Source organism: Pogoniulus pusillus, chromosome 7 (assembly GCF_015220805.1).
Source record: "Pogoniulus pusillus isolate bPogPus1 chromosome 7, bPogPus1.pri, whole genome shotgun sequence".
NCBI lineage: Eukaryota > Metazoa > Chordata > Aves > Piciformes > Lybiidae > Pogoniulus > Pogoniulus pusillus.
Genome location: NC_087270.1, coordinates 37,595,054 through 37,612,083, shown reverse-complemented (window position 1 = coordinate 37,612,083; position 17,030 = coordinate 37,595,054). Strand labels below are relative to the sequence as shown.

General features: G+C 59.2%; 2 protein-coding genes across 2 annotated transcripts; one reads left to right on the top strand and one right to left on the bottom strand.

The window, feature by feature from the left end:
• Nucleotides 1-390: 390 nt before the first annotated feature.
• On the top strand, nt 391-5,027 carry CLU (clusterin). The gene is made up of 9 exons (XM_064146573.1): nt 391-497; nt 1,727-1,826; nt 2,073-2,221; nt 2,591-2,761; nt 2,847-3,264; nt 3,815-3,928; nt 4,085-4,311; nt 4,574-4,755; nt 4,852-5,027. Exons 2-9 carry the CDS (start codon nt 1,742-1,744, stop codon nt 4,856-4,858), a joined length of 1,353 nt encoding a protein of 450 aa, XP_064002643.1. The 5' UTR covers nt 391-497; nt 1,727-1,741; the 3' UTR covers nt 4,859-5,027.
• Nucleotides 4,791-12,857, bottom strand: SLC35F6 (solute carrier family 35 member F6). The gene is made up of 6 exons (XM_064146574.1): nt 12,705-12,857; nt 8,994-9,066; nt 8,336-8,507; nt 7,717-7,929; nt 7,429-7,539; nt 4,791-6,256 (listed from the first exon to the last, which is right to left on the bottom strand). The coding sequence occupies exons 1-6, from the start codon at nt 12,779-12,781 to the stop codon at nt 5,781-5,783; spliced, it is 1,122 nt and encodes a 373-aa protein (XP_064002644.1). The 5' UTR covers nt 12,782-12,857; the 3' UTR covers nt 4,791-5,780.
• Between the last annotated feature and the right edge of the window lie 4,173 nt (nt 12,858-17,030).

Below are 17,030 nucleotides of genomic sequence, written 5' to 3'. Positions count from 1 at the left end.
CCTCCCCGGGATGGTGGAAATAAGGATCCCCTGGGAGGGAGGGAGGGGGGCAATGGGGAGAGCATTGTGAGGAGAGGTTTTACCTCCTCAGATTGCAGCACTTGCATTTTGGGCACCCTGGGGAGGCTGCAAGCAGCCCTGCTTGAGGGTGTAAGTCCTCCCCCTCCTTCCTTCCCTCTTCCCTCCCCTCTCCCCCCACCCCCCAGCTGTAGGAGGACGATGCCCACCCCGTTTTGGGAGCGGGGGCATATGCGATCCGTTGCCGACCGGCACCGCGCCTGCCCCCGCGGCCTCGGTCACTCATCACCGGCGGGGGGGGGGGGAGGAGGAGGTGAGGAGGGGGAGGGGGAGAAAGCACCGGGAGCGGGGGGGCCGGTCCCGGTTCCAGAAAGCTCCGAGGCCGGAGCGGGGCGGACCCGCAGCGCCGCGGCCGGTTAAATAGCGGCGGGCGGGGGCGGGCGGCCGCGGCGGAGCTCGCCAGGGCGATCGGGGTGCAGGTAGGACTTCTTCCCTTCTTCCCTTCTTCCCTTCTTCCCTTCTTCCCTTCTTCCCTTCTTCCCTTCTTCCCTTCTTCCCCCTTTCCCTTCTTCCCTTCTTCTCCCCTTCCCTTCTTCCCTTCTTCCCTTCTTCCCTTCCCTTCTTCCCCCCTTCCCCTCTCCAGTTCCCTGTCGTTTCTCCCGTTCCTGTTCCCCTTTTTCATTCCCTTCTTCTCTTTCCTTCCCCACCCCTTTCACTTTTCCCTTCCTTCCCTCCTTTTCCCCCTTCCCTTTTCCCCTTTCCCTCTTTCCCTTTCCCTTTTTCCCTTCCCTGCAGTGAGTTTTCTCTGGTCTCAGCCCATACTGAAAGCTTGCCCTCTCCCCACAGCAGGGGACACAAGTGTCCCTCCTAGGCGTGCCCTGGCTGGGGTGCAGTGGGTTGGGAAGGATGGGCCCGGTTTTGGGGGTCAGTCTGAGTGAACCACAGGCACTCCTGGGAGCATGGGACATGCTGTGAGCTCGGGGGGCTGTGCACCTCGGGGAAGGTACTGTGGCAGGTGAATGCTCATCCCGCCAGGCAGGAGTTTCCCACAATGCCTTGGGTTGGTCGGGATGGAAGTGGGCCAGGTTTGGGGCAGGGGGGAACTCTGGGAGGGCTGGGGGTCAGCAGCGCTGGGATGCTGCAGTGGATACTGCAATAGGCCCTGCAGTGGATGTTGGTGGGCTCTGGGCCAGTGATGCTAGGAGGGTTCAAAGCTCCGCCACAGCCTCGCCCTGTCCCGACTTTGTCCCCCTCGCACTCCTGAAGCCCCTTCCAGCCCCTCTCCAGCCCCTCACAGGGGTGGCAAGAGAAGAAAAGCAGCACTGGCTTCCTCCCCAGGGTGGGGGAAATCCATGCCTGGTCACCAGTTTGGCTGCCTGCCCCGCTTGGCCTCGGGCCTAAGGCTTGTTTGTGCCTCAGGCAGGCAAGAGTGGGAACAGGGTTCTGCATCCTCCCCCACCCCAGATGGGGCTCTGAGCAGGACCCTGCTGCCGGGGGACCCCTAACCTAGGGATGGGGTGCAACCCCCAGTCTCCCAGGCAACGTGGCTTTAACCCAGCCATTGCTGTGCCTCCAGAATCATGCCTGGAGGGGGGGTACAAGGGAGGGGGGAGGGGCTGTGGGCTGGTTACTACTGTTGACTCAGAACACTGTATCCAGGTGGGGTCAAATCCTGCTCTCTGTTCCCTCCTGCCCCACTCTCAACCAGCTCCAGGAGAGGACCATGGCGCTGCTGCTGCTCTCTTTGCTCGGCCTCCTGCTCACCTGGGAGGGGGGCCAGGCTCTCGTTCCCCCCAGCGAGCTCAAACGTGAGTGGGAGCTGGGGGGTGGGGAGTAGTGGTGGAGGTGCAGCCCTGGGGGTCTTGGTAGAAGGAGGTGGGATGAGATCATCTCTGGGAGGGAGGGATGGGGCAGGAACAGAATCACCCCTGGTTGGGTGGGTGGCTGGCTGGAGGGGGCACATCATCGTCTCATGAAGGCTGGGAGCCCAGGGCTGGGGTTTCCACCACCACTTTGGGAGTGACCAGCTGAAGGATGCTCTTCCCCAACCCCAGAGATGTCAGCAGCTGGCAGCAAGTACATTGATACAGAAGTGGAGAATGCCATCAACGGGGTGAAACAGATGAAGACCCTCATGGACAAAACCAGTAAGGAGCACCAAGCCATGCTGCACAACTTGGAGGAGACCAAGAGGAGGAAGGAGGTGAGTGAGGATAAGAAGAGTGGATGCTCTAGCTTTGGTACCCAGAGTTCTTGGCCAGGCTGGACACATCCAAAGGGCTCAGGAGATGTGTCCCAGGAGAAGGGGGATGACCATGGGGCTGGATGTGGGTGCCTGAGGTCTGTGTGTTCTGAGACTGGGAGGGATGCCCTTGGGGGCTGGATGTGGGTACTGGGGCTCTGTCTGTCCTGAGGCTGGGGGGATACCCTCAGGGCTGGATGCAGGGTGCCCAGGGACTGGTCTGGGTGGTCCCCTCAAGGCTGAAGGCAGGTGCCTGCGGTCTTACCTGTTGTGGAATTTGGGGTGGAGTGGGGTGTGATGCCCTCGAGGCTGGATGTGGCGGCTTTGCAGGAGGCGGTGCAGCTGGCCCGGGAGAAGGAGCAGCAGTTGGCAGCAAAGCAGGAGGTGTGCAACGAGACGATGCTGGCCCTGTGGGAAGAGTGCAAGCCCTGCCTCAAGCACACCTGCATGCGCTTCTACTCCCGCACCTGCCACAGCGGCTCGGGGCTGGTGGGACGGCAGGTGAGTGGTCAGTCCCACAGCACCTCAGCGGTGCCCAGCTCAGGAGGAGGATTGTTAGCTTGATCCCACTCTCCTTGCCTGGCAGCTGGAGGAATTCCTCAACCACTCCTCACCCTTCTCCATCTGGGTGAACGGCGAGCGCATCGACTCGCTGCTGGAGCGGGACCAGAGGCAGGAGAAGCAGTTTGAGGACCTGGAAGAACGTTTTGGCTTACTGGAGGATGGAGTGGATGACATCTTCCAGGACAGCACCCAAGTCTACGGTCGCATGTATCCCTTCTTCCAAGCACCCTTCGGTGGCTTCCGTGAGGTTTTCCGCCCTCCCATCCAACACATCCGTTTCGCCCCGCGCCGCGAGAGGTTCTCCCGGGAGCTCCATCCCTTCTTCCATTATCCCCATCACGGCTTCCACCACCTCTTCCAGCCCCTCTTCGAGATGACACAAAGGATGATGGAGGAAGCACAGGGCGGTTGGGAGCACTCCTTGGGTGGCTTTCCCTCAGGTAGGGCTGCTCACGGCGGGCTGGATGTTGTCACTCCCCGGTACGGCTGGAAGCAGCTCGGTTGCCCAGTTCAGGGCCAGGCTTCCTGGCAACTGCCCCTCACTTCTCATTAGGAGGAGTCTTAAGAGGATGAGCTTAACCTTAACACAACACATCAAAGCCTCCTCGGGGGAGCACAGGAATCACAAGCTCCATTGTTTGCAGCTCTGGGCTGGGTTTCTTTAAAGCTTGGCAGCTGGAGCCATCTGTTTGTTTTGGGTGGGCAATGTCCATCGCAGGCTCGGTGCCGTCACCGTCTGCCACTGTGGCCCCGGCTTGGGCAGCTGGGAAGAGGGCGATTTCGACACAGAAGTTGGCAAGAAGCACTTCGTTTCGGGAAGCAAACATCCAGAAGTGCCAACATTCCTTGGGAAGAGCACTTTTGTGTCTACTCACGGCACCCTGGGGTGTTGGCTCTGCTCGGGGTTCGGGGGCAGGGAGGACAGGAGGGTTGTGATGCTGTCCCTTGTGGTATCAGGGGGGTGCTGAGGCCAGGATGGGCTTTCCACAGAGTCCCGAAATTCCAGCAACGACCGTATGGTGTGCCGGGAGATCCGCCGTAACTCGGCCGGCTGCCTGCGGATGCGGGACGAGTGCGAGAAGTGCCGGGAGATCCTCAGCGTGGGTGAGCTGGGACGGGACGGGAGGAGGAGGGGCTGTGAGTGGAGATGGCAGATGGGGAGAGACGGATTTAGGGGACGTGATGGAACGGGGTACACGCACCAGGGGTAGGGATGAGCTCTGACCCTCCCTAAAGCCTCTCAAACCGCCTCGCTCCCAGACTGCTGGCAGACGGACCCTGCCCAGAGCCAGCTGCGGGAGCAGCTGGAGGATGCTCTGCACCTGGCCGAACGCTTCACCCGTCGTTACGACGACCTCCTCCGTGCCTTCCAAGCCGAAATGCTCAACACCACCAGCATTCTGGATCAGCTCAACCGCCAGTTCGGCTGGGTCTCCCGTCTGGCCAACCGCACCCTAGGAAACGATGGCTTCCTCCAGGTCACCACGGTGAGTCCTGCTGGCTGCATGGCACGACCGATGGGCTTGAACCAGCCCCACCTCCTCTTGGGTCGTCCTCCCCCCCCCCATCCTCACAGGGCCAGCAGCCACCAGAATTGGGTCAGGGGCAGAAAGAGGCGATTGTGTGCCCGCCTGGGTGCCTCTCAGCACAATAACTGGCTGCATGGCTGGGTGCCAGGGCGAGGGGCCAGCCTGGGGGCTAGCTCAGCTCTCCTTACTTTGTCCTCCTCCCTTCCCCCAACTTCTCCAGGTCCTCTCCAAGGCTCCCAACCTCGAGGACCCCTCAGCACCCCCTGACACGCAGGTAACAGTGCAGCTCTTTGATTCGGAGCCGCTGTCCCTCACCGTGCCCGGGGACATCTCCTGGGAGGACCCTCGCTTCATGGAGATGGTGGCCGAGCAGGCGCTTCGGCACTACAAGGAAAACGCCATGTGAGTCCTGCCCCCACTGCCACAGTGCCTGCGGCAAGGCTGGAGCGGGCCTCATGCCGCGGCTCAGCCCCTCCCTTCCTATCCTTCCTCCTGCAGAGAGTAGCTGCGTGATGCTCCCCATCACTGCCGCAGCCTCACCAAGCCTCCCTCTGCCACCCTGTCCCCATGCCAGGAGGGAGAATGCCGCTGCCATCATCACCACCCCTGCCTCCACTCCTGCTGGGGTCCCACCACGGGCCCCAAACAGATAATAAAGGTAGAGTTGAAGCCTCCCCAGGTATTTTCTCCTGTGCCTCCTTGGGAATGAGTCCTGATGAGCAAATAAAGGCTCCAGAAAGCAGCTGCCTGTGCCTGGGGATGATCGTGGGGTAGTGTGGAATAGGCAGGGGAAAAAAGGACCCAGCTCCCCCAAACCTGGTGCATCAGGAGGCCCCTGTAACAGTTCCTGGGGTCTGTTACCTTCACCCACACCCCACATGAAAGGGGTTTGATTGCCTTCCTCTGAGGACGCCAAGGATCATTTCCTGCACAGCCACCCCCTTGAGAACAGGGGAAACACAGCATCCTCCAAACCTGCCTGGGACCACACCCTGTTTCCACATCCTCCCCACTGAGCCTCCACCTCCCTCCCAGGATGATCCACACCACCAGCACAGACACGGGAAGCAAAGGATGGGCAGACGCACTTTACTGGGAGGAGACACAGGTTGGGGAGCAGCAGGGCCAGCCCCAGCCCCAGCTGCAACCCCCCCCCCCCACCAGTCCCCTCCGAGAGCCCCGTGGGACCAGGGGCAAAGGCTTTGATACACAAACCACTGCTGGGGCTCACCTCCCCAGCAAGAAGGACAGGAACAGCCTTGCAATGTTTTCCTGACCTGTGGCAGTGAGGCAGGGGTGAGGTTTGTCCTGCAAAGACGGTGGCCACCATCATCATCATCATCACCAGCACCATGTCCGTCCTGCCAACACCTTCCTGATGAAGGGAGGAGAAATGGCCACGGGCAACGAGAGGGCAGACATCGCCCTCAGCTGTCGCTGTTGATGGCTGTGCTCTCCCCGTGCAGCAAACTCTCCCGCTCGGCGGCGGCGGCGCCGCTCTCCTCCTGGCGCCGCGGCAGGCAGGCGGGCAGGGAGCGGTACAGGCCGTTGTAAAGGGCAGCGCCCAGCAGCAGCACCCCAAAGCCCAAGATCTGCAAGCCGTGGAAGGTCTCCCAACCCAGGGCCAAGCTGACAGCCCAGATGACCAGGGTGCGGAGACTGTCCAGGACCATGCGGGTGGTGGCGCTGATCTCCTTGGTGACGCTGATGCCAGCGAAGTTGAAGAAGGCGATGCTGCTGATGTTGCCCAGCAGCGCCAAGGCGATGAGGGGCCGCCGGCCGATCTGGCAGAAGGCATCCAGGGCATCCTCCAGCGTCTGCCGAGGGTTCCCGCTGAAGCCTCCTGCCGGGATGTAGTACATGGGCACCAGCAGCAGGGCCAGGATGATGAAACCAAAGAAACCTGGTTGTGAGAGGGGGTCAGAGAGTCAAAGAATGGTTTAGGTTGGAAGGGAACTTGAAGATCATCAAGGCCTACTATTCATAGAATCATAGAATCAACCAGGTTGGAAGAGACCTCCAAGATCATCCAGTCCAAACTATCACCCAGCCCTGTCCAATCAACTAGACCATAGAACTATAGAATTAACCAGGTTAGAAGAGACCTCCAAGATCATCCAGTCCAAACTATCACCCAGCCCTGTCCAATCAACTAGACCATAGAACCATAGAATTAACCAGATTGGAAGAGACCTCTGAGATAATCCAGTCCAGAATCAATCAGGTTGGAAGAGACCTCCAAGCTCAAGCCAGCCCAACCTAGCACCCAGCCCTGCCCAAGCAACCAGACCATGGCACTAAGTGCCTCAGCCAGGCTTGGCTTCAACACCTCCAGGCACAGCCACTCCACCACCTCCCTGGGCAGCCCATTCCAATGCCAATCACTCTCTCTGACAACAACTTCCTAACAACATCCAGCCTAGATTTCCCTTGGCACAACTTGACACTCTGTCCCCTTCTTCTCTTGCTGCTTGCCTGGGTCACTCAGCACTGCCAGGTCATCGCTAAACTATGCCACCCAGCACTACATCTACAGAGCTCTCAAACACTTCAGGGATGAGGACTTCACATCCTTCCTCGAGCAATCTGTTCCAGGGCTCAACAACCCTCTTGAGGAAGAAACTGCTCCTTGTGTCCAACCCAAACCTCCCACAGGGCAACTAGAGGCCATTTCCTTTTGTCCTATCGCTTGTTCCTTGGGAGCCCAAAACTCACCTGCCCCAAATCTCCTCTCAATGAGTTGTAGGCAGTGAGGAGGTCTCACCTGAGTCTCCTTTTCTCCAAGCTCAAGAACTCCAACTCCCTCAGCCTCTCCTCCCAAGACTTGTGCTCCAAACTGTTCACCAGCTTTGCTGCCCTTCCTTGGACACACTCCAGCACCTTCACGTCCCTCTCAGAGCAACTCTAACAGTTTCATCACCACTGTGGGCTGCCTGATCCCCTCTCAGCTAACCCTCCCTGCCCCATGGGACACCACCCATGCCCCTCACTCCCACCTCTGCCAGCACCAACCAGCCCTCCCCAGGCTTGGTTTACAGGATGCAACATCCTGAAGGGGCTGATGTTGCGACAGACCTTCGGTGCCAACTGCCTGCAGTGGGTGCACGTCATGCTTGTAGACAAACTTCTCCTCCAGCACCATCTGGACAGCAACAATGACCTGAGCCATGATGATGAGCAAGTCACCTGTGGAGAGAAGGGAAATAGGAGTGGGAAAGGGAAAGAGGAGTCCAAATCCCTGTTTTGCTACCAGGTGACAGGCTGTGTGGCACAGCCATGTATGGAGAGCTGGACACACACCCTGCAGGAGGGTTATGTCCCCACCTCGTGTCCATCCCACCTCTCCCAAGGGTCACCATATACCTGTTATCACTTCACTGAGCTTGTGTTTCTGGTCATGGGAGCTATTCAGGTCAGCCAACCCCACCACCACCAGCCCCACAATGGTGATAAAGATGCCCAGCCACTGGTTGAGCTCCAGCTTGCGTCCCAGGAAGGCAACAGAGAGAAGCCCAGTGAAGATGATGACGGATCCTCGCAGCATCTGGAAGCTGGAAGCACTGGTCATGTTCAAGGCTGCATGAGGAGAGACAGACCCATGCATGTGCTCAGCTAAAGCAACCACCCCTTCTCCTGAACAATCTGCTGTGGTAATTAAGAGCAGACCACTCATTAACAGAAGAGGCAGTGATACTACCCCTCCACGCAGCTACCCAGACCTGGCAGCAGAAATACCCCAAGGCAACCCTGCTCCAAGGGACCTTTGTGCCTCTCAGGGCTTAATGAATCTTGTGCCACAACTTGCTGCATGAGTGGGAAGTTGTTTGTTCAGACCCTTCTTAATCAGCTTCAGGGTCATTCCCCACCCCATAATTGAATGCATCGTGGAGTCTTGAGGGCCAACAGCTGGTCTCAGGCATGGCCAGGTCCTCACAGGGAAAGGAGGGGGCAGGGAGGATACACCCCCATCTCCAGCACTTACCCACATACATGATGCTGGTCCCAGTCATGTCACAGAGGGCAGGGGGCAGGAAGAGCAATGAGTTGAAAGGTTGAGCTGGGGCCATGCTGGGCTCTGGCCTCCGCTGATCCCTCCACATCAGCAGGTAAAACACCCACAGGCAGGAAAATTCCCCCAGGAACATGCCCACAGCCTGAGAGTTGAGTGAGGGGAGAATCATAGAATCAGCCAGGTTGGAAGAGACCTCCAAGCTCAGCCAGTCCAACCTAGCACCCAGCCCTGCCCAACCAACCAGACCATGGCACTAAGTGCCTCAGCCAGGCTTGGCTTCAACACCTCCAGGCACAGAGACTCCACCACCTCCTTGGGCAGCCCATTCCAATGCCAATCACTCTCTCTGACAACAACTTCCTCCTAACATCCACCCTAGACCTCCCCTGCCACAACTTGACACTCTATCCTCTTCTTCTCTTGCTGCTTGCCTGGCAGAAGAGCCCAACCCCACCTGGCTACAGCCTCCTTTCAGGTAGTTGTAGACAGCAATGAGGTCAGCCCTGAGCCTCCTCTTCTCCAGGCTAAACAACCCTAGCAGAACCCTGGGTAGGGCTTCCTTCTAACAGGGGAGGGCTGACCCTGCTGACAAGTTGTGTCAAGATTCTGTCCTGAGCTGAGGGCTTACCTGCAGGAAGGGGTGCTGGAAGCTGTGCTCCACTGTCTCACCACAGCCAGCTGCACTGAAGTTATCAGCCCACCTATGAAGCAAGCAAGAGGAGAGGGTGGCATGGTTAGAGCAGGGGGGCGTAGGGAAATGGAGGACACTCTAAGAGCCAGCTCAGGGCTATCCTCTGGGCCACCAGTCCCCCAAGGTGACAGCTCTCAGGCACAAAATGTCATAGCCTCATTAAGGCTGGAAAAAGACCTTTAAGATCAAGTCTTGATGTTAAGGCAGCCACGGACAGGTCACTACTCGACCGCATCCTTCTGCACCACACCTTACACGGCTTTGCAATCTCTTCAGGGATGGAGTCTCCACCACTGCCCCAGGCAGCCTGTTACAGGGCTTGACAATCCCTTCCATGAAGAAATTATTCTTTGTGTCCTAAACTTCCCCTGGTGCAACTTCAGGCCGCTGCTTCTTCTTCTGCTATCACTCTCTCCTTGGGAGACCAACCCCCACCTTGCTACAACCTCCCTTCACGGAGTTGTAGAGAGTGAGGTCTCCTGTGAGTCTCTGTTTCTCCAGAAGAAACAACCCCAGATCCCCTCCTTGCAAGACTTGTGCTCTAGACCCTTCCCCACTTTTGTTGCCCTTTTCTGGACATGCTCCAGCACCTCAATGTTCTTCTTGGAGTGAGTGGCCCAAAAATGAATCCAGTATTCGAGGTGCAGCCTCACCAGTGCCCAGTATAGGGGGTCAATCCCTGCCCTAGTCCTGCTGGCCACACTATTGCTGATAGAAGCCAGGATGATGTTGGCCTTCTTGGCTGCCTGGGCACACTGCTGGCTCATTTTCAGCCAGCTGTCAAACAACACTCCTAGGTCCTTTTCCACTGCAGCAGTTTCCAGCCACTCTTCCTCAAGCTGGGAGTGTTCATGGGGTTGTTGTGACACAAGAGCAGGACACAAGCACTTGGCTTTGTTGAACAACATGCCACTGGCCTTGGCCCTTTGATCCAGCCTGGCCAGATCCCTCTATAGAACTTCCTTACCCTCCTGCAGATCAACATTCCTGCACAGCTTAGTATCATCTGCAAACCTACTAACAGTGTCCTCGTCCAGACTATCAACAAAGGTAGGAAAGAAAACAAGCCCCAGTACTGAGCCCTGGGGAACACCTCTCCTCACATGTCCACAGGGAAAGAGACAGCAGAGAATGAGACATCACTGCAGCTGTCCCGACCTGCCTACAGCTCCTGGCTTGGCTCCCAGCCCTGAGTGACGGGCAGGGAAATGGACACCATCATGTCACACAGCCCAGTGATCCGGTGTCCCTGCACAAATGACTGCCAGCACGCTCAGTCAGGCAGGCAGCACCACCTCTTGGTGAGGAGATAGCATGGTGAGGGGTCACCCCTACCCCTTCCCTCCGCCCTGTGCCACCAGCCTTGCAGGGCCACGAGGCCCCTAAAAGACGCTGGATCATAGAATCACAGAATCAAGCAGGTTGGAAGAGACCTCCAAGCTCATCCACTCCAACCTAGCACCCAGCCCTATCTAATCAACCAGACTATGGCACTAAGTGCCTCAGCCAGGCTTTGCTTCAACACCTCCAGGGACGCTGACTCCACCACCTCCCTGGGCAGGCCATTCCAATGCCAATCACTCTCTCTGCCAACAACTTCCTCCTAACATCCAGCCTAGACCTACTCTGGCATAACTTCATAGAATCAGTCAGGGTTGGAAGGCACCACAAGGAGCAGCCAGTTCCAACCCCCCTGCCATGCCCAGGGACACCCTACCCTAGAGCAGGCTGCACACAGCCTCACACAGCCTGGCCTCAAACACCTCCAGCCATGGGGCCTCAACCACCTCCCTGGGCAACCCATTCCAGCCTCTCACCACTCTCATGCTCAACAACTTCTTCCTCATGTCCAGTCTGAACCTACCCACCTCCAGCTTTGCTCCATTCCCCCCAGTCCTGCCACTTCCTGACAGCCTCAAAAGTCCCTCCCCAGCTGTTTTGTAGCCCCCTTCAGATCCTGGAAGGCCACAAGAAGGTCACCTGGGAGCCTCCTCTTCTGCAGACTGAGCAGCCCCAACTCTTTCAGTCTGTCCTCAACTTGAGACTGTGCCCCCTTGTTCTATTCATAGAATCAAGCAGGTTGGAAGAGACCTCCAAGCTCAGCCAGTCCAACCTAGCACCCAGCCCTGCCCACTCAACCAGACCATGGCACTAAGTGCCTCATCCAGGCTTTTCTTGAAGACCTCCAGGGACGGTGCCTCCACCACCTCCCTATTGCTGTGCTGGTTGCCTGGCAGAAGAGACCAACCCCCACCTGGCTACAACCTCTTTTCAGGTAGTTGTAGACAGCAGCCACAAGCTGGGGCCAGCAGCTCTCCTTACTCATATTCCCCCAGCCTATTTTGGGGCACAAAACTCTCTCTTTCGAGTCTCCCAAGCAGCACAGAGGGCTGTATAAACCCAGGCTGTGGCACACGGTTCTCACAGCCCCTTTTGGTGAGGTTCTTTCCTGTTTAGCGACCACCCACATGGGGAGGTGACCTCAGCAGCCCATCCCTAGACGACCCCCAGCGTGGCAGTGCACTCCAACACAGGCAGGCAGGAAAAGCAGCCAGCTCCCTTCCCGATGCTTTTTGCTGATGGTTAAGTGGCCACAGAGCTGCTGAGCTCGGGGAAAACGGGCAGGAGCAGAGGGCAGGGCAAAGGGGGTTTCAGCCAGAGCAGCCCCTGCTGACACACCACAGCCCCTCCGCCACAGGCTGCCTCGGGGCTGTGTTTCGCAAGAGGCTTTGCTGGGCCACACGCACGAGTGGGCTAAGAGCTTGGTGCCATCTCCCACCTCCCCTTCTGTGCCTCCTCGGTTTCCCCACCTGAAGACTAGCTGGGGGTTGGCCACACGGCGAAACCCTGGCGACTCCCAGGCGTCTGCCCGGGGGCAATGGGGCAAACTGGCCTGGCAGGTCTGCCTTGCCCAGGCGGCTCCTGGGAGCATCATCCTCATCCTTGCTGCGACGAGCCCAGGGCTCAAGCTAGTCCCTGCTTGGCTTTTGCGGCGAGCTGGGGTGAGGATGCAGGACCAGAGAGCCTGGTTTTGAGGGACACACGCACGAACAGCTCCTCCCCAGCACCTCGGGGCCAGGCACGGCACCCCACACCCCTCAGCAGCACCCACAAGAGTGCCGGCGACCCCCAGCTCCTCCCGGCCGTGCAGCCCTTCCCTCCGTCCCCCGTCAGCCCGAGGTGGGTCTCCGAGCGGCGGCAGCAGCAGGAACTGCAGTGCCTGTGGGGCACCCCACAACCAGCCCTGCGCCACCCGGGTGCAACGGCAGTCCCCCGAGCCGGCGGGGTGCAGGGGTCACGTCCCGGCAACGCCAGCCCGGCCGTGGCGGGGCACAGGGCAGCTCCCGGGGCTCTGCCAACACAGCCTGGACCCCGGAGCGGCCCTAGGGGCACCCACACCCTGCATAGGGTCCGGGGAAGGCCAACCCCAAGGCCACACGAGCGGACTGGAAGACAAACCCCCCCGGGGTGTGACGCCTCCGGAGTCGAGGAGCAGCGACCCCGGTTGGGAGGCAGGGGCCGGGATCAGAGGCTGCAGGCATGCCCCGAGCGGAGCGCGGCGGCCAGGCTCGGGCCCGAGGAGGAAACGGAGCCGCCGCAGGCCCCTGCCCGGGGGTGAGGATGCCCCCAGACACCGGAAGGACTCACTTGGCCGCCAAGGTGTTGATGGAGCCGGTGAGCAGCATGAGGGCGGCCAGGCCCAGCTGATACCGGGACCAGGCCATTGCCCCGCCGCCGCCGCCGCCTCCCGCCCTGCACCGGGGCCGCCGGCGGCACGGCACGGCACGGCACGGCCCTCCCGCCCCCTGAGGAGCCGCGCTCCGCCCCGCCGCGGCTCCCCACGCCCCTGGGCGCTATGGCTCCGCCTCGGCGGCCTTCTGCTCCGCTCGCTCGGAGATTCCTGAACCGGCGCCATCTGCCCCGGGCCTGTCTTGTCCCGGCGCTCTCTTGTCCCGGTGTTCCCTGCCCCGGTGCTGCCTGTCCCGGTGCTGCCTGCGCCGGTGCTGCCTGCGCCCATGAGCCCTGCCCCGGCACCACCGCGCTCCTCGTTTGGGTTTGCGGTGCTGTTTTCCGCGCGTCCAGCAGGTGGCGCCAGCTGCACAGGCTGGGGCTGCTCGCCCACCCCGGGGCTCTCCTCCCGCCGCCTTTACCGGGCAAAGCGGGAGCAGCCGAGCCCCAGCTCCGTTCGGGGTTACGGTCCCTGGCTGCCCGGCCCGGGATAACCCTGCCGGGGTAAACCTTGCCTAGACTAAACCCTGCCGAGCTTATACTGCCTGGGCTAAACTCCGTTCTACCTGATCTAACCTTGCCCAGGCTAAAGCTCGACTGAGTTAACCCTGCCCTGCCCGGTCTGGTCTAACTCTGCCTGGTTTATCTCTACCTGGACTATCCCTGCCTGTGTTACCCCTGCCTGGATTAACCCTTTAGAGCTGGGTGTGGATGCCGTGCCTGGGACGTGCTTATGGCTATCATGACCCTCCCTAGTGGACGCAGCTGCTACCCCCAGCTCTCGGGGCTGATTCTCAAGACAGGCACCCCGACAATTCTCCAACTCCAGCCTTATAGGGACCACCCAAGGTCTCACCACCCACCGCCCCAACCCGAGGGATGACGTGGGGGCAGCCTTACAGCGAGCTCCGCTGCCGTCCCTATGCCGGTCCCTCCCGCCCCGGCAGCCTCTCCGCCAGCCAGGAGATAAATTGTTTTTCCATCCGACGTCAGCCCCGGCAGCCGTGACCGTGGGAGGGGAAAAACCCACGGCGAGGGCCTCGGCCAAGGCTGGCTGAGGAAAGGAAGGTTAACTCTTGCGCGGCAGGGGTGGAGGGGCAAGCCTGGGCATCCCTGACCCCCGTGGGATGCTCCGCGGAGGGGGTCAGTATGTATGCCTAGGGAGGAATGTTATGGGAAGGGGGGCAGAATGTGTCCCTTGGGAAGGGTGTGATGGAGAGGGGGGCAGAATGTATCCCTGCGGAGGGGAGAGATGGGGAGTGGAGCAGAATGTATCCCTGAGGAGAGGTGTGATGGGAAGAGGGGCAAAGTGTGTCCCTTGGGAGAGGTGTGATGGGAAGAGGGGCAAAGTGTGTCCCTTGGGAAAGGTGTGATGGGAAGAGGGGCAAAGTGTGTCCCTTGGGAAAGGTGTGATGGGAAGAGGGGCAAAGTGTGTCCCTTGGGAAAGGTGTGATGGGGAGGGAGGCAGAATGTATCCCTGGGGAAGGGTGTGATGAGGAGAGGGGCAAAGTGTGTCCCCGGGGAAAGATGTGCTGGGATGTGACATCCTGAGTGCATCCCGATCCCCACCCCCTGGCGGGGACCCTTCAGCCACGGTCGAAGGAAGCAGGATGCAGCCTTCTCCTCCCGTCCCTGTGGCAACTACTTCTTCAGTGACACAGAGCATGTGGCCATTTCTCATCACCCATCGTTCTAGCCAGCAAGAGACTCCCTTGTCTCCTCTTGTCCCCTCCTTGTCCCCCCCTCATGTCTTCCCACAGCCTTTGCTGTGAAAAACACCAGGCAAGAAGATGGCAGTGAGGGGGGAGGCACAGTGGGGCCTCTTCTTGGATGAGTTTGGGGCACTGAGCACCATGCCACCTGCCAGTATCACCCGTGGGGACACTACAGACTGGGCAGGGGGGATGGGGCAGCTGAGTATGGTCACCCACGGTCCCCTCATGCTGGTCCCCTTCTGGGATGAGTGAGTGTCCCTTGGACATACAGGCAAACAGTGCCAGAGCAGCTGACTTCCAAAGTCAAAATGCCCAACACACATCCACCCTCCTGTGTGAGTGCCACCAGTGGTCCCTGGGGTCCTCTGGGGGAAAGGGGTGGGGAGAGATGGCACCCCAAGACACTCAGTAGATGGAAACTAAGAAGAGTGGCAATGCACAAGCAGGGTGGGGGCAGTGGCACCTCCTGCCCACACACATCCATCTCTACACGTCAGGAAGCATGGACAAACCCCCCCCCCCCCCTCCATCCCTCTAGCCACATGTAATTAATGAGGTCACGAGGCCCAGCTCCTCATTAACAGAGTGCTTAATTCTTCCATCTCCCAGGCTCAGGGCCACCAGCTGGAGCATTCCCATCCATCCCAGTCCACTCCTTCTCACCTTCAAACACACAGAGCAGAGGAGGGCAGATGTGGGCAGGGGCACAGTTGCCTGCCTCCACCTTGGCTTCATTGCCACTGGAGGGACAGTGTGGCTCTTCCTTGGGCACCCCTGATTTCAGACTGTGGATAGAGGATGGGGAGGTGAGATCAAGAAGGGAGTGACACCATCCTGTCACCCCAGAGTGACATCATGCCATAGATGACAGCTCAATGCCACCCAGGTAGACACTGCAGCAGGTTCCCTCTGCCCCATGGGTCACCCCAGTGTCCACATCACTAGCTCAAAGGATCTCCAGAGGCACCTTGGAGATCATCCAGTCCAACCCCCCCTGCTAAAGCAGGATCACCCACAGCAGACAGCCCAGGACAGCATTCAGGTGAGGTTGGAATCTCTCCACAGAAGGAGGCTCCACATCCTCTTTGGGCAGCCTGATACAGTGCTCTGGCAACCTTATGGGAGTAGAAGTTTTTCCTTATGTTCAGCTAGAACCTCCTGGGTTCCAGTTTGTGCCCATTGCCTCTTGTCCTGTCGCTGGGCACCACTGAAAAGAGTCTGGCCCCATGCTCTTGACACCCACCCTTTAGCCATCAGTCAGCGTTGATCAGGTCCCCTTTCAGGCTGCTCTCCTCCAGGCTGAACAGCCCCAGGTCTTACAGCTTTTCTTCATCACAGAGATGCTCCAATCTCCTCAGCATCTTTGGGTCCTCTGCTGAACTATCTCCAGCAGTTCCCTATCTCTCTTGAATTGAAGAGAACAAATCTGGATGCAGTCCTCCAGATGCAGCCTTCCTAGGGCAGACTGGAGGGGCAGAATCCCCTCAACCTGCTGGCCACGTTCTTCTTAATGCATCAGTGGCATCCTGGCCTGGCTCAGGAGCAGTGTGGCCAGCAGGACAAGGGAGGTTATTCTGCCCCTGGACTCAGCACTGCTCAGGCCACAGCTTGAGTGCTGTGTCCAGTTCTGGGCTCCACAAGTCAAGAGAGATGTTGGGGTGCTGGAAGGTGTCCAGAGAAGGGCAAGGAAGGTGGTGAGGGGCCTGGAGCACAGCCCTGTGAGGAGAGGCTGAGGGAGCTGGGGGTGTGCAGCCTGCAGAAGAGGAGGCTCAGGGCAGAGCTCATTGCTGTCTGCAACTCCCTGCAGGGAGGCTGTAGCCAGGTGGGGTTGGGCTCTTCTGCCAGGCAAGCAGCAGCAGAAGAAGGGGACACAGTCTCAAGTTGTGTCAGGGGAGGTCTAGGCTGGATGTGAGGAGGAAGTTGTTGTCAGAGAGAGTGATTGGCATTGGAATGGGCTGCCCAGGGAGGTGGTGGAGTCGCTGTGCCTGGAGGTGTTGAAGCCAAGCCTGGCTGAGGCACTTAGTGCCATGGTCTGGTTGCTTGGCCAGGGCTGGGTGCTAGGTTGGACTGGCTGAGCTTGGAGGTCTCTTCCAACCTGCTTGATTCTATGATTCTTTTCCTTAGCCTTTACTCCCCAACCCTTCTCCTCCTCTCCCTTGTGGATTGGAGGAGGTGGCAGGATGAGTCCCAGCTGCTCCTAGCCGTGCTGCCTTATGCTGGGGAGGAATTTTAAGTCACTCCAGCAGACTGTAAATATTTGGGCTAGGGCTGACAAGGAAAATTTAAATGCTTCAAGAGGGACAAAAGATCCCACGGGGTGAGGCAGCAGGGATTTGGGTGCTCCTACACCCCTTGACACCTGCCCAGAACCTCCTTCACCATGTGGGTCTGCCACCTCCACCCCATCCCCTGCCCATGGCAGGCACCTGGCTGGAGACAACTGGCCTTTGTGGGTCCCCATCACTCCCCCGGGGATGCTCAGTGAGTAGTGGGATTGAGGAACCTGGTGGAGGTGGTCAAACCTTTTGTG

Excerpts from the sequence above, each read along its gene's own strand:
- CLU (XM_064146573.1), top strand. The coding sequence starts at position 1,742 with ATGGCGCTGCTGCTGCTCTCTTTGCTCGGCCTCCTGCTCACCTGGGAG. Across the intron at positions 2,762-2,846 it reads CGGGGCTGGTGGGACGGCAG|CTGGAGGAATTCCTCAACCA; the intron begins GTGAGTGGTCAG and ends CTTGCCTGGCAG. Across the intron at positions 3,265-3,814 it reads CTTGGGTGGCTTTCCCTCAG|AGTCCCGAAATTCCAGCAAC; the intron begins GTAGGGCTGCTC and ends GGCTTTCCACAG.
- SLC35F6 (XM_064146574.1), bottom strand. The coding sequence starts at position 12,781 with ATGGCCTGGTCCCGGTATCAGCTGGGCCTGGCCGCCCTCATGCTGCTC. Across the intron at positions 9,067-12,704 it reads ATCAACACCTTGGCGGCCAA|GTGGGCTGATAACTTCAGTG; the intron begins GTGAGTCCTTCC and ends CTTGCTTCATAG. Across the intron at positions 7,930-8,335 it reads GACCAGCATCATGTATGTGG|CCTTGAACATGACCAGTGCT; the intron begins GTAAGTGCTGGA and ends CTCCTCATGCAG.